This window comes from Notechis scutatus, chromosome 3, assembly GCF_049901735.1.
Source record: "Notechis scutatus isolate UNSWTSFEM ecotype Mainland chromosome 3, rNotScu1.2, whole genome shotgun sequence".
Taxonomy (NCBI): domain Eukaryota; kingdom Metazoa; phylum Chordata; class Lepidosauria; order Squamata; family Elapidae; genus Notechis; species Notechis scutatus.
Window position 1 is genome coordinate 63,378,377 of NC_142011.1, and position 15,710 is coordinate 63,394,086.

The following is a 15,710-nucleotide window of genomic DNA, read 5'->3' on the forward strand; positions in this document are numbered from 1 at the left end:
TTCTTGTGTCTTCTGATAATTTTTACCTAGATAGTTACTATCACTATCTCATTAAAAATGAAACAACCAGATACATGATTTTAATATTAAAACCTGATGGAATTGTCATGATTTTTTTGTAGCTGAATTGGTTGTAGATAAGGCTATGGAACTGAGATACACTGGTGGAGTTTATGGTGGGAACATAAAGCCTACACCATTCTTGTGCTTGACTCTGAAGATGCTGCAGATTCAGCCTGAAAAAGACATCATTGTTGAATTTATAAAGAATGAAGACTTCAAGTAAGAGAAAAAAATAATATGGACGTGTAATTTAAAGCAATTAGACTTGTTAGCATAGATGGTAGTTCTTTTTCATAGTTTCGCATATCTTTGGTAAATATAAATCAGATTTTGTTTTCCATGGTATAAGGTTTTGGGTATCAGTCATGTTTATTTCCTACTTCTTATCCACCCATCACTTTTTGCAAGTATAAATGTACATATTAGGCCATTGCCCAACCACTTGTTTAGCAACTGCTGCTAATTCCATCAGACAGTCTGTTCTTCAATCTTCTCCTTCTGTAGCTTTCCAGTTCTGCAGTTCTTCTTTTCCATCAGCCCATTCTGCCCCAATCTTCACAGTATCCTCTTCAACCATTTTTCAAGCTCCAGAATATGACCCTTCCCCACCCACAAATTTCATATTCAAGGTTTCATTACATACAGCTAAAGGCTAGAACAGAACTCCCATAAATAACAAGGGCTGATTCACATTGAAGACTTTTGTTATTCCTACATATATTTGTTTATGCTCAGCTACATTATTAATATGGTGTACATTTTAGCAGTCACAACTCTTAAGAAATACTCTTCAGCTCTGTTGTAAATTTTGTAATAGTTCTCAGAGGTATGGTTGAAATTGAAAATCAATTATTTTCCACAAAAGTGAAAACTTGTACAGTATTTTTACAGGTGGCGGGGGGAGGAACTCCTGCATGGAGTGGAAAAGAAATAATTCAGGAAGAGGCATGGACTACCTATAAGCATAAATCAAATGATTTAGTATAACATGGACATTTTTGAATTAATATCTGTAATGAAATAACTCAGTAGTGAATTCAAATTCCATTATAGAACATTTGTGTCTCTTGCTAATTGTATTGGAAAAAGAAATTATAAATTAATATTTTGTTTTTGCCAATTTTTAGATATGTGAGATTACTTGGTGCATTATATATGAGATTGACTGGGACTGCCATAGACTGCTACAAATACCTTGAACCTTTATACAATGATTATCGAAAAATAAAAAACCAAAATAGAAATGGGGGTAAGTGGTGTAACTTTATTCAGTCATTTGTAAAGCACATTATCTAACTGATTTAAATGTGTAAGTAGCAGATACAGATTAAAGTATATAGTCATGTGATTGTCTTAAATGGCACTATATTCTTGTTTCATATTAAATGTTTGCCTCTGGACTACTTTGGATAGTATTAATCTTACCAGACAGGAGGTGGTGGTAAGAAATGCATATTGAATAACTCTGCTATACACAAGTGCATATACTGTACATCCTGCTTTTTATGTAGAAAAAAATTATAAAACATACCTATTGTTTTCTGCAATTTTATCTTAGCATATTAAGAATGTTACTCTTTTTAAATACAATCTTTTTTCCCCAGAGTTTGAGCTCATGCATGTCGATGAGTTTATTGATCAATTGCTTCATGATGAGCGTGTCTGTGATATCATTTTACCTAGACTACAGGTATATAATCAATTATATTATAAAGAATTTATAAATCAAACTTCCAGTAGTGAAAAGCTTTTTATATATACAGTGCATGATTGAATCTTTCCCTTTTGAAGTATTATCTGCATTTAGAAACTTGTTTGTTCTTTGTAGAAAAGATACGTTCTAGAAGAAGCTGAACAACTGGAAACACGGATCAGTGCTTTGGAAGAGGATATGGATGATGTAGAGTCTAGTGAGGATGAGGAAGAGGAGGATGAAAAGGTTTGAATCAAGTTTTTATTTTGGCATTGAAGTCTTACATGGCATATGCTGATTTTATAGTACAAAAACGTCACATCCTTATTTTTTGAGGATATATTGGGATATGATGCTTATTAGCCACCTAGCGTAAGAACTGGAGTATGAGGTTACAGGAGGATCTTTTTTCCTCCTCTTGAATCCTTATCAGATTTTTGGGATGAAAAAAATGGCTCATTTCCTATTCCATGCACTAAAGCCTCATGGAAATATGTCACCGGATTCTTCCCAGTATTTGTCTTCCTTTTCATACATGGATTATTGGAAATGTATTTAATATGCCCCCCTCCAAGGTGAGATTCATACTTATCCTTTGGGCCTTCTGAAAGGACCTAAAACCCTGGCTATGCCAACTGGCCTGGGGCCAGTTGTCATTCTTGAGATGGATTAAGACCCTGCCTTTTCCTTGTGCTCATCCTGCTCCCCCTTCCTCTCCATCTTTGTCAATTTTAATTCAAATTTAATGGTACTATTCTTTTAATGTTTTGTATCGGCATTTTTTATTGTAAGTCACTTAGAATCGCCTTTAGCAAGATGGGTGGCATATAAGTCCACTGAGTCTGTGTGTGCATGCAATTTGAACAAATGTTTGATAGCTTTTGAAATGTCACATCGCTATAGGTTTTGTTTACATGTTTTCAGTTGGATAGAGCCCCTTCCCCCGATCACAGAAGAAGAGGATATAGGGATTTAGACAAACCTCGTAGATCTCCAACACTGCGCTACAGAAGAAGTCGAAGTAGATCTCCTAGAAGGTAGCATTTTGGGATCTTTCAACTATTGCTAACCAGCATAACGCTAAAAGTATTGTAGTAAATAACTGTATCTCCACTCCTTCCTGTTTAGGCGAAGCCGATCTCCAAAGAGGAGAAGGTAACCATGCAAGATATTTGAATTGATCTTTTTAAAAAGTATTGTAAGTTTATCACTAACAGATTACTTTTTAACAGTCCTTCACTACGGCGTGAGAGACATCGCAGTAAGAGCCCAAGGAGGCACCGAAGTAGATCTAGAGAAAGACGCCACAGATCAAGATCTAAATCTCCAGGTAGTTACACTTTAAGAGAGGCAGTTGTGGATGATTCCTTTGACTTTTAAAAACCTTTTTTTTTTCTATAATACACAAATTTATTTATGTGACTATCAGTAGTTAAAAGCTTCATCCCTTCTTCACAATGCTGTATTATGGTATGGAGCATCAAAGGACTATGTTAAGTACAGGTTGTCCTCGACTTACGACAATTGATCCGAAATTTCTGTTGCTAAGCGATACATTGGTTAAATGTGTTTTGCCCCATTTTACCACCTTTCTTGCCACAGTTGTTAAGCAAATCACTGCAGTGAAATTAGTAATACGGCTAAGTGAATTTGGCTTCTCCATTGACTTAGCTTGTCAGAAGATTGCAAAAGGTGATTACATGACCCTGGGACAGTCATGAGTCAGCTGCCAAGCATCTGAATTTTGATCATGTGACCATAGGGATGCTGCAACGGTCCCTTGTGTGAAAAACGGTCATATATTACTTTTTCGGCGCTGTTGTAATTTGGAATGGTCACTAAATGAATTGTTGTAAGTCAAATACTATCTGTATGAGCAGAATCAGTCAAAATTTTGTATCTTATCTCAACAGGGCACCATCGTAGCCACAGACATCGTAGTCATTCCAAGTCTCCAGAAAGGCATGTGTTTAATATTTTGCTATTTCAAAATGGTTCGTAGAAGTTTTGTCCCACAGGAATAATAAGTCTTTATAATTGAGCTGTATGTTCATGTATTTGGACCAATGATTAGATACCATCTTATTGTGCAAACTTGAATTTTAACTTCTTGACTGTCTAATTTTCACTGAACTCAAGTTAATGAATACTGAAAAGCTTTTCTTCTTCTTTCAGATCTAAAAAGAGCCATAAGAAAAGCCGTCGGGGAAATGAATAACCATAACCTGTTTCATGAATTGGAAGCTTTTTTTTCTTTTTGGTTGAGGGGTTCACAGATAGATGCTCCTGTGGCAGCTCAATGTTTTTTGCATTCAGTTTCTTGGGCAATGTAATGAGGACAACGTATACATAGTGGATTTATCCCTATACTGTGTGCACCAGCCTTAGTCTGCTTACATTTCTGAACTGATTTGGTTTAATTACAGATTTTAAAAAACCAATTCTCTATATTTATGGATCATAATCAAGACAATTCTTCTCACACTCAAAATTCGTAGCTCTTCCCTTCGGATTTTCTAGTCAACAGTAAGGTTGTGTTATGTAGTCACAGGGTCACTGAGGATAATCTGCTCCAAAGGGTCCAACTTTGATAACTTTTAAGACTCATGGACTTCAGTTCCCAGAATTCCTCATCCAGCATGTCCACAGGTCTTAAAGTTGCCAAGTTTGGACACCCCTGGTCTACTCCATCTTTTCCCATTTTGAATCCTTGCACATTTAGATAAATGACTGAACCAAGACTGCATTTGTATTCATTGCCCTGTTTGATATCTTTTAACTAAAAATGGACATCCTTTCAATGTATTTTCCAATCACCTCTGTTTTTTACAACAATTATTGTAAATGTGAAGCAGGAAGAAAGTTTGTCTTGTAATTTCTTTATTAAAAAAAAGTTGATACAGAAGTATGTCTCTTTTTTAAAAAAAACTTTTTTCTTGGACTGACGTATTCAGAACTGATTTAAATTACAAATATTTGTAAAATGAAGGCAATTGTTCTGAACATTCACTATTAATACATAATAAACAGGAGAGTGCAAATATTTGATTCAGTTCAAAAGCAATCCAACTGAATCACTGAAATAAAATTTAGAGGTCTGAAAGTTTCAACTTTTGTGCATGTTCAATTTTTCCAAGTTGATTTAGATTTATTTCTAATCTGAATTGCAAATTGGTTCAATCCAATTTGAACTGTGCTTGACATGTCTATTCCTAGAATAGTAATACTTATGGCACAGATACACACATTAAGATGGGAATATCACTTGGGATTATTTTGCAATGAGTGGGATTAAGGTTGCAGCCTTAAAAATATAGGCAAGTTTAGTGTTACATTTTTCACTAAGTTACTAGAAGGATTTGAACACAAGTTCAATGCCTCAAGTTTGTTTTAGACATCATGAATAATTAATTAGAGCACCAAGATTTTCATGTTGGTAAAAAAAAGTCAGAAAGCACTTTTTATGTATCAATCTTAGACTCAAGGTGGTATTACCATTCTAGAAATACTTGAACTTAATGAAAATGGCTCTGTTTTGTTCTGTACTTGCTTCCATTAATAGCTAACAGACATATCAGGCATGTATCAGAGGTTACAAAGGAAGGATAAATCTGAATGTGTCACAGAGTTCAGTGAGCTAAATGGCAACACTTACAGGCATATGTGAGACTTCTTTTTTAATGTTTATGCTGCAAATACCTTTATAGGTAGACCTCCAAATCCCAAACATTTCCATAACCAAAATGCTAAAATTGATTAACCAACCCTTTACATCTTTTTTTTAAAGTACTGCCATTTAGCATTCAATTCCTAACATGAAAGAAAATATGGCTATGATTTAGTATTTTCCAATTTTATTTCTTTCCTTTTTAAAAAGTTTTTTGGCACTACATTTTTCAGTAAAGAAAGGCTTTAACACATGAATTCCTTCTAATTTCTTTTTAGAATAGATATAAAGTCTGAACCAAAGTATGAATAAAGCTAATAGAAAATAAACAACTTAATTTTAAAAACTCTCTTTACAGTTTATCAAGATAAAATAAAACGCAGTTCCCTTAAAAATAGGGTAATAAAATAGATGACATTTGTATCACTAATTCTTGTGATACTAGTAAAAACTATATTTTATATCTATGTACAAATTATACACTTAAAAAGTTTTAAATAATCTTTTTATCTAAACGTTGCAATAACATTTTATTCCAACCTGATTTTTTCCCATCCCCTTAAGTAAACTTCATTTCTTCTGCTGAATAAAATTAATGTTCAAGTGTGGATGTCCTTGAGACAGAAGTGAAAACCTCTGGTTCTGCATCAATAAGCCAGCTAAAAGAAAATTATTGCAGTATATATTAAATAAATTCATTTTATATCTCATGTACATTGAAAATTCAGTCTAAAAATGCTTGGAAATGCTGCTGTAGAAAGGCAATGGTTCAAAGGGAGAAAGACCAAAACAGAACAATTTGTGGATTAAATTTATAAATATCAGCTTCAATCTCATTCTCTAAATATCTACTTTGAACGATCAATGCCTTAATATATAAACTAATAAAAGAGAATATATGTGGTTTGGAGTTCAACTGTGTGAAGTCTTTGATGCCTCTGAGCTTGATTGTTTCAAATATTTCAACACCTATTTAGGTAATGAAATGTCTCCAAGCAAATACATAAACCAGAAGCCATGTATATGTTTCTGGCGTGTGGAATACTTGCTGCAGTAAAATAGGTTAACTCCATATAAAAAGACAGATTTTATTTAAATATTAGTAAAAATTAATGTAGCAAGTTAACAAAGAGGTGCTACATTTATTCATATTCAGAAGTTTACTGTATGAAAAGTTCTGTACATCACACATTTCTTATGTGTGAATACGGACTCAAAAAGCCATGCTTTTATTTTAATCTACCCTGTTTCTCCAACAATACGGCCTCCCCCAATAGGAAGTCCCAGCAAGTTTTATAGGCATGAAATGAAATTAAGCCAAAAGACAGCCTAGCCATTTTTTCGGGGCTCAAAAAAAAATAAGACCCGGCCTTATTATATGAGAAACACGGTATTTCAGAATATATTATTAAGGACTGCAGCCACAAAGAAATGGAAGGTATCAAAGCTGTATCACATTAAAATCTTATCCTACCTTGAGGATAGAAAGGTTTGTTCAATGGGTAACTGGCATTTCCCTGCTGCATGTAGTTTGGAGATACACTGTAAGGCCATGTCCCTCGAAGAAGAGGAAAATGGGTAGTAGCTCCATGGTCCCAAGGAATAGGTGGAGGTGGATTTCCTTTACCAAACTGCCCTTGGAAACCTTGATCTAATTTTCATTACAAAAGGAAAAAAGAGGAAACACTAGATGAAATTGATAGCTTTGCAATACACCAGCAAACAATAGCATTTACTCTTTGAAATCTAATATTAGTATAAGCATTGATGTGTGGAATATATTATGTACTTATCGATAATTGATATTATTTTAAATTAAAACTATCACCCCAGCTAAGACATTTGAAAAACCCCAACAGCATTTTTTTGGAGTCAAAGTAACCATTTTGTTCAAAAATGAATGAAAAAAATAAATAAAACCAAAAGCAATATTAAACAATATGATGCAATCTCATGTGTTTTTCAAAAATAGAAATAAAGACATATTCTGAAAATACAGAATACTTGATAGGTAGTCCTTGACTTATGACCACAATCAGGAAGGGATTTATGGTAGATTGTGGCACCCATATAACTATCTGGTTTTACATTTTTTTAGTGGTCACTAAGCAAATCATTGTGGTGATTAAAAGAACTTGTGATTAAATAAAAGCTGCAGTTTTAATTCTAAACCAGACTCTAGGAGAAATATAGCAAATCATGGTCATGTGACCATAGGATGCTGAAACCAGTCATAAAGGTGATCCAGCTGCCAAATGCCTAGGATGCAGTCACATGACTGTGGGGAGTTGGCACATTTTACAATGACCAAAAGTGCTTTATGTGCCATAGCACCCATTCTGGATCCATCACAATTTTGAACGATTGTAAACAGTCTTAAGCCAAGAACTACCTGTAAAGAGAGCATGAACACATCATTTTGGGAATCTTTGAACTATCAAAGAGTTGTTTGTAATATTTTATTGGCTTGATTTGACAACTTCTAAGAAAAGCAAACCTAAAGTAAGCCACGGATCCTTCTAAATTTGTTCTAGGAAGTATGGATCAGAGTCATTGTTAGATGAAAACGGAACTATTAAAATACAACAGCAGTAAACACTGGTGAGCCATTGGGAAGGAACACATTTCTGACCAGCTATATTTTTTAAAAAGGTATAAAATTTATGCTGGTTCATAAATTACTGTATTTTTCGGACTATAAGACACTCCAAAGTGTAAGATGCACCTAGCTTTTGGGGAAGAAAACAGGAAAAAAAAAATCTGCCTCCCAGCAATTTGCCTCCTTGCAGCAAACAGCAGACAGCCTGGTCAGCTTCAGCACAGCCTGATTAGAAGCAGTTGATTGTTAGTTGACGATCAGCTGTTTCAGGCTGCAAGGACCGTCATCACCTATTGCCTCCTCCACACGCCCCATTTTCGACCTCTGTGCCGGTGGCGGTATTCTACCGGTTTGGCCCAATTCAGGCGAACCAGTGGTAAAAAATGTTACCGTTCGGCCAAACCGGTAATAAAAAAAACAGCTACTAGTTCTGCAGAACCTGTATTTTTTTCTCTCGACGATCAGCTGTTCTGACGATCTGTATACCCCCCGTGCTCCTTTTTTGCCTCCTGAGCCTCAGGGAAGCCTCCTAGGAGCAAAAACGGCCTCCCAGGAGGCTTCCCTGAGGCTCAGGAGGCCAAAAAAGAAGAAGAGCGTGTGGGGTTTTTTTTTTCTTGCAAAAAAGCCCCGCCCACCCAGTCACATGGCCACACCCACCTAGCCATGCACAGAACTGGTAGTAAAAATACTTGCACCCCACCCCGCTCTGCGCGCCCCATTTTTGGCCTGTTCCAGGCAGCGGGGATCGGAACGGGCTAAAAATGGGGCACATGGAGGTGTCAATAGGCGATGTGATCCTTGCAACCTGAAATAGCTGATTGTCGGGAGGCCGATCCACCCGATAATCAGCTGCTTGTGCTAGTCAGGCTGTGCTGAAGCTGACCAGGCTGTTGGCTGTTTGCTGCAAGGAGGCAAATTGCTGGGAGGCAGAGGCTGAAGGGTGGGGACTGGCGGATGGGCAGGGCTTCAGCAACATTCGCTGTGTAAGACGCACAGACATTTCCACCCACTGGGGATGGGGGGGGGTAGTGCATCATATACACCGAAAAATATGGTAATTTATCAAAGTTTTGATCTAAGTACATCAATACGCAGGATCTTTAAATAAATTGGGTGGAGTATAAATTGGGCTAGACACAAAGATGTGGTCATACCAGGCCACCCTTCTTCTGTCATATACGTATATCACTCCCGTCCCATCTTAAGCTGCTTGTGATACTATTTTTAGAGCAGCATTAAGTGCAACATGAGAAAATACAAATGAAAAACAAAATGGGACAAAGTGCTTTCAGCTTATGCCTAGATCTGATGTGTTGATTCTCTAATCCAGTTCACATTTGCTGGCAGGTTTTCACTAGAAGATCAGCCTTCTCTTTCAATATCACGTCTATATATACAATGCAAATGCCTGAGCATTATTTTTTTACTTTTCAGCTATTAATGTCTTGGACTAAGTATTAAGCAAAGCAATCTTCCTTAAGGCATTTTCTTATAAGCAGCTGATTAGCAGAATCAAATGAATGAGCTCAGAAATGGTTAGCAAACAAAACATCAGTATTTGTACAAAGCAAGTGGCAATAGAGGAAAATTACCTGAATTCCCCACTGTGCCATTGTTCACCAGTGAGCTTAGAGTCACGGGGTTGTGCCAGGGTCCCTCATGAGAAGTGCTGGGGATTCCCACAGGCCTGGCAGCAGGCTGTGCAAAGATGATACTAGGATCATTCAAGCTTATGGTGCTCTGATTATTGGGTGGGTTGCTGCTGCCAGCTCTCACCGAAAATGGAACGTTTGTTGCGTGAGGAGGATTACCCGGTGCAGAGTGAATAACAGGCCAGGAGGTGTTAGGAAATGGAATTTGGTGATGGTGGGGCATTTGAAATACCCCCAAATTAGGCAAGGTGGAATACTGACCTGGGGGAGATTGGGCAAAGTTAAACAAAGGCAGCTGGACCTGGTGAGGTGACTGTGCCCCTTGTTGGGGCGGCAATGTATGCTTAGACTGGGATATTGATTGAGGCTGAGTCTGGTTAATGGAGGCTGGTGGAGAGGAATTCTGGGTAAACTGCTGAGGCTGTGGAGAGTAAGATGGCTGATGCGAATCAGACTAGAGAAGGAGGGAAAAAGAATTGAATTTGGATTAGTTTACCAGTTAAGTGATTCACCGTGCTCCTAACATACAAAAAATTGCCACAAAGGAGCTTCTACTGTTTCAGCTCAAGAAAATGAAAAAAAGACAATCCTTGACTTACAATTGGGATCAGAATTTGGATTGACCAAACAGAGCTTTAAGCAAGATGCCATGTGACTTCTTCATTCAATAACTACCACCCTGGCACTCCAGGTTGTGGTCATTAAGCAATTTCATGGGGTTTTAACGGACAAAGTCCCAGCTAAGGAGTTCACGGTGAGGATGGGGAAAACCCTGTGAGACTCTGTCTGGCTCTGAAAATCCTTCATGCAAGCAGGATTTTCAGTGCCAGAACAAAGATACATTTGTAGGTTGCCTTTACCAGGCCATCCAGGGATCTCCTCACTATCTAAGGTAGCCTGATATTACTAAGATAGCCTTATATTACTACTGTCTCTTCACTCTGACACCTGCTGAAATCCAAGCATGCAATTCCTTAGGAAAGACAGGCATTCACTGAAATAAGTTTGTAAAGGAGCGTTTCCCAGTAAAGAAATATTCCAAGGATCTGCTTCCTCTGTAGGAATCTGTTTAATGGTGTGCAGGAGGAAGGGAGGGGGAAGAAGGAGATTGGCTTCAAGATGAAGAGGAAAAGACAGAGGAGGAAAAGGGAGAAGAAGTGTGTTTTATCAAACTTTTTCTCTCCATCTCCCTTCTTTTCATCAGGCTACAGGCACACATGTTATTGCGAGGGATAACAAACTTATTTCAACAAATTTCCACATCTCCTAAGTAATCCTGCATGGAGCTTTAGTGTGCTTAGATTTTGGCAGGTGCCAGAAAGGAGATGCAACAGTAGCCTGCAATAAGGAGCCTGGGCTGCCTCAAGCAGATGAGGGAAGAAGCCCTGGGAGGTGAGGCCTACTACAGGTCATAGTCAAGTATCTCTATGCTCAGACACTGAAAATCTTTCTTGTTAAAATCCAAGTGGAAAGCATTGTTTCTGAGAGAACCAGCAGGGAAGATTGTAATCAGTCCTAAGTGTGAACAGATTGCCAACTACCCAGATTGCAATGACATGATGGTAGCAGGGAGTATACATGTGACATTTTGTGATGGTCATAAGTGCTTTATGCCCCTTCTTAGGCCATCATAACTTCAAATAGTCTTTAATCAACCGGTTGTAAGTCAAGGACTACTTGTAAATTGTTTCACTGGTTTGAGTTTTGTACATAAGGTTTCTACTACTAGAAGATTGATCTTACGTACTCTTCTGATTAAGTTCTCTTTTAAATAGAGTAAAACATGTAACTATAAACATGATCTTTAATTTTCATACTGCAGTAGCATATTCATTAATTCAATTCTTTCAATTACCAAAAAAAGCCTTAATCTATGATTTTTGAGCGTGTATGTGTATAATAGCTTAAATGAGACAGCTATAAATCTTGGAAAACAAACTACTGACCTGTCCATGAGGTGTTTCATTGTAAGAATCATCATAAGTACTTATAACTACAGTTGCTATAGAATTGCTATAGATTTTTTATACTGTCAATGCTTGCTTACTTATACAAAACATATTCGTAAAAGCACTGAAAATATAACTTACACATTCTGATGGTTGTCTGGTGCGCAAGGGTCTTTCCACCTGCTGTTGAACTGATCCAGTGACTTGCTGTGAATTTACCAAATTTCTGACTAATTGAGAAGCTAAATGATCAAATATAAAGAATGTATAGTATAATTTAAATTAAGCAATCAAACTTCAAATAAATAAGTGCAAAGAAAGGCACATTTACAATCAGAATTGCATTCATGGATCTTTGGTAGCAGCACTTTATGCTAGGGATAGATCACAACAAATATATACTTTTCCTACCTTTAGGAAAAATTACTACTGCAAAGCTCACAATATTCATTATTGCTATTTGTTTGGATCCTTCACTGTTAAATTACCAGTTATAAACCTTCATTTATTAATCTATTTACAGCAAGATTTTACTAAATTCATGTTTGGTTAAGTTAACAAAATTTCATTTTTGAAAATTATTTTTGAAAAAATGTAAGGAAGAGCTGTTAAATCAGCATTATGCGGGGCAGAATGACAAGCATTTCAAGATTGTAAAAATTGCAAAGATTAAAACCAGAGTATGGCTGGAAATTACTATTGCAGGTCATGAAAAAATGCAGCATGAGAAACAGGCTAAATATAGAAGCAACATATAGACCTACATTTCAACAGCAATGACTGATAAATCATGCATTTAGTTTGTAAAAGATGTTTAGGGGAAAAAACCTGTCTACAATAATTCTTATCAAATATAAGGTGGAAAAAATAATTTAAAACAAGTATAGAAATCATTTTTCTATTTAGTCCAAATACAACTGCAATAATTAATTACATTAAACTTATTTACTGTATTATAAATAAGATGAATAAAATACATTGCTTTGGCATTACCCTTCCTGGAACTCACTCCACTTAGATTTAAATAACTGGATTAGTTAAAAATTATCTATTCCAAAGAAGTTAGCTACTATAGATGCACATCTGCTTTTGCCATCATTACAGTGCAATCGGGCATCACAACTGGTAATGTTGAACTCATCTTACCAATCATTTCTATGGATAGCAAACTCCCCTGAAATTCCTTAAAGCCAAGTAAAATTATGCACAGGCTTTGATGAATAACTATCCTAGCAAAAATCACATTTTGGAGTCAATCAGGACAAAAGCCACAAAAACAGAACTTGAAATACAGGATACAAAACAGAAAATTGGAAAATCTATTTTACCTGCTATACCATTGCTTCTTTGTCTTGTTTGTTTGAATTCAGGACAATCTCTTCTAACATGTCCCATGTCACCACACATAAAACATCTCTTTTCTCTGGTATCTCTTTCTTCCTCCTTTACTTCTTTTTCATCATCTCTTTCATTCTCCTTTTTCTTTACCCTTAAGAAGAAAAAACACAGAAAGGAATGCCTTATAGTATCCCTAAAAAGTATAACAAAATGTGAAAAAATATTTTTAAAAAGATAACAAGAGCATGTAGGTGCAAAGTAAAAGAGGGAAAGAATATTTTGAAGATTGGAATACTGCAATACTGTTTTGGTCACCATAATTTAAAAAAAATATTGAGACTCTAAAAAGAAAACAGAAGAGCAACAAAGATGATTAGGGGGCTGGATGCTAAAAACGTATCTCATCACTCTTTATCACCCATCCCCTCCCACTTGTGACTGTATGATTGTAACTTTGTCACTTGTATCCTTACGATTTATACTGATTGTTTCCTAGTATGATTTGATTGCTTATTGTACCCTATGATTATTTTTTAAGTGTGATACCTGATGATTCTTGACTCTTGATGAATGTATCTTTTCTTTTATGTACACTGAAAGCATTTGCACCAAGACAAATTCCTTGTGTGTCCAATCAGACTTAGCCAAAAAAGAATTCTATTCTATTCTATATAAAGAACAGTTGCTGGAATTGGGTACATCTAATTTAATGAAAAGAAGGACTAAGAGCGACATGATAGCAGTGTTTCAATTTCTGAGGGGTTGCCACAAAGAAGAGGGAGTCAACCTATTCTCCAAAGCACTTGAAGGCAGGACAAGAAGCAATGGATGGAAACTAATCAAGGAGAGAAGCTACCTAGAACTAAGGAGAGATTTCCTGACAGTCAGAACAATTAATCAGTGGAACGACCTGTCTCCAGAAGTTGGGGGTGCTTCAACACTGGACATTTTTAAGAAGAGACTGGACAACCATTTGTCTGAAATGATATAGGGTTTCCTGCCCGAACAGGGGGTTGGACTAGAAGACCTCCAACTCTGTTTTTCTGTTATTTCAGGCTCATTTTATGAAACAGAGAGGCATATGTTCTTACTAACCTTCTTCTTTTAGGGCAGTCCTTCATATAGTGACCAATTTTGCCACAGACACGACAACACCTGTCATTTGGAGCTAGTTCTCCATCAGTTAATACTTTGGAATTGAAAAAATAATCCTGAAAGAGTTGGAAACATATATTTACCAAAAACATATTCTATATTCATTTTCCAGAAAGAGAGCACAGGTAATAACACTTTTATGTCTTACTAACGAAGTCATTTATTAAGGAAAAAGGTGTTTCAACCAGATATTCAAAACTTCAGCAAACAGTGAATGTGTTCATATTTTGGGGTTATTTTCCATGTGTGTGTCTGTCTGTGGATATCTACATAGAGGTACTATATATCAAACTTTTATAGGCTTACATTTCCAAGACAGCATGCACTTCTACATGATAGGTAGGTAAGTAGGTAGGCAGACAGCCCATAGCATATACAAAACAAAGGTTCATATTTTTTTTTAGGATTTGCAGAACAATTATTTTAATAATTTCATGAGGAAAGAAAACACAGAACAGATTGCTGAGAAAAGCATGATTCTATTAAGTACAACCTACTCTACCAGCATAACACATATATCTCCAAATCAATTCAATGGAATATATAGTGCAAAATAATATTTAATGTATTTGAAAGATATTTGAAATATCCTACAGCACAACAAAAAATACTCGCTCATTTATTAATAAGGCAGAAGAACTTACAGCTTCTCTTCCTGAGATTGGATAGTAAGGGGTACCAAATAACTTTCTCCCGTTGATTAATGCTTTCATTATGAAATTGGTCACTTTGGATTAAAAAAAAGAGACATTTTTTAAAAAGCTATATTATTTTTGAAGTTTATTCAGTTGAATAGTACTTTTTCTATACTTACTTTTTCTGGAAACTCCTGCACCAAGATTATGATTCAGGTCAAAGGGATCTGAGTGATAACAACCAACATTAAAAGAGGATTTTTAAAAAAGTAAGTAATGCACGTTTCTTTACAAAATCTACAAATGCAGGATAAATTGCTTTCAAATATGTTAGTATAATGTAGTATAAATGAGGAAGACTCTTCAGAAGAACACATTGATTTATTAAACAAGAAATATTCAATAACTACCTTCAATAGCAATGCATTTGGATGTCCACTGTTTCTCAAATGTGGTTAACAGCTTCTTCTGCCGAATGCTGATGACATATTCTTTGAAGTCAAATTCTTCAGTGTAAAATCTCAGTAACCCTAACCAGAGTTCTCCCAGTGACTCTGTGTTTTTCCCAAGAGAAGGTAAATGTTTTTTCTGTATAAAAGTTATAGCATAAACATATTAAGAGAACAACTTTTTCAAAAATAAATATAATGATTTTAACCAGAAAGCTTCTAAAGTAGCACACTACAAAATATCTATTGCTGTCTTTTATGATTATCTATTAACAGGGTAAGAGGAAAAGTGATTAAGGCTTCAGGATAGAAAGCTAAAGCCTTTTGAGTTCTAATCCCATCTTAGCCGTGAAAGCCAGCTGGGTGACCTTGGGCCTGTCAGTGTCTCTCAGCCCAACCTACTTTACAGGGTTGTTGTAGGGAGTGTAAGAGATAGTGTGTTGAATATGCTACTTTGAGTTGTTTGTAAAAATAACAAAAAGGGGGGATACAAATAAATAAAAGTATTTT

The 15,710-nt window shown here is 36.0% G+C and overlaps 2 protein-coding genes across 4 annotated transcripts in view; one reads left to right on the top strand and one right to left on the bottom strand.

The window, feature by feature from the left end:
- The window catches only part of PRPF38A (pre-mRNA processing factor 38A), a 10,534-nt gene extending 5,668 nt beyond the window's left edge, over positions 1 to 4,866 (top strand). Inside the window, exons 2-10 of one of the 2 annotated variants that reach the window (XM_026665875.2) lie at positions 123 to 282; positions 1,191 to 1,312; positions 1,668 to 1,753; positions 1,892 to 2,002; positions 2,681 to 2,793; positions 2,885 to 2,911; positions 2,989 to 3,086; positions 3,670 to 3,718; positions 3,932 to 4,866. In XM_026665875.2, coding sequence (XP_026521660.1) covers positions 123 to 282; positions 1,191 to 1,312; positions 1,668 to 1,753; positions 1,892 to 2,002; positions 2,681 to 2,793; positions 2,885 to 2,911; positions 2,989 to 3,086; positions 3,670 to 3,718; positions 3,932 to 3,974 — 809 coding nt within the window. In that variant the 3' untranslated portion in view covers positions 3,975 to 4,866. Of the gene's footprint in view, positions 1 to 122; positions 283 to 1,190; positions 1,313 to 1,667; positions 1,754 to 1,891; positions 2,003 to 2,680; positions 2,794 to 2,884; positions 2,912 to 2,988; positions 3,227 to 3,259; positions 3,536 to 3,669; positions 3,719 to 3,931 lie in introns of those variants that run through there. The other variant, XR_015748583.1, reaches the window with a different exon arrangement.
- The window catches only part of TUT4 (terminal uridylyl transferase 4), a 47,223-nt gene continuing 36,132 nt past the window's right edge, over positions 4,620 to 15,710 (bottom strand). For both annotated transcript variants that reach the window (XM_087960267.1, XM_087960268.1), the window contains 9 exons: positions 15,162 to 15,339; positions 14,931 to 14,978; positions 14,761 to 14,843; positions 14,057 to 14,172; positions 12,952 to 13,112; positions 11,765 to 11,865; positions 9,615 to 10,128; positions 6,898 to 7,074; positions 4,620 to 6,082 (listed from right to left, as the gene is read on the bottom strand). In XM_087960267.1, the coding sequence (XP_087816393.1) occupies positions 5,994 to 6,082; positions 6,898 to 7,074; positions 9,615 to 10,128; positions 11,765 to 11,865; positions 12,952 to 13,112; positions 14,057 to 14,172; positions 14,761 to 14,843; positions 14,931 to 14,978; positions 15,162 to 15,339 (1,467 nt within the window). In that variant the 3' untranslated portion in view covers positions 4,620 to 5,993. The remainder of the gene's footprint in view (positions 6,083 to 6,897; positions 7,075 to 9,614; positions 10,129 to 11,764; positions 11,866 to 12,951; positions 13,113 to 14,056; positions 14,173 to 14,760; positions 14,844 to 14,930; positions 14,979 to 15,161; positions 15,340 to 15,710) is intronic.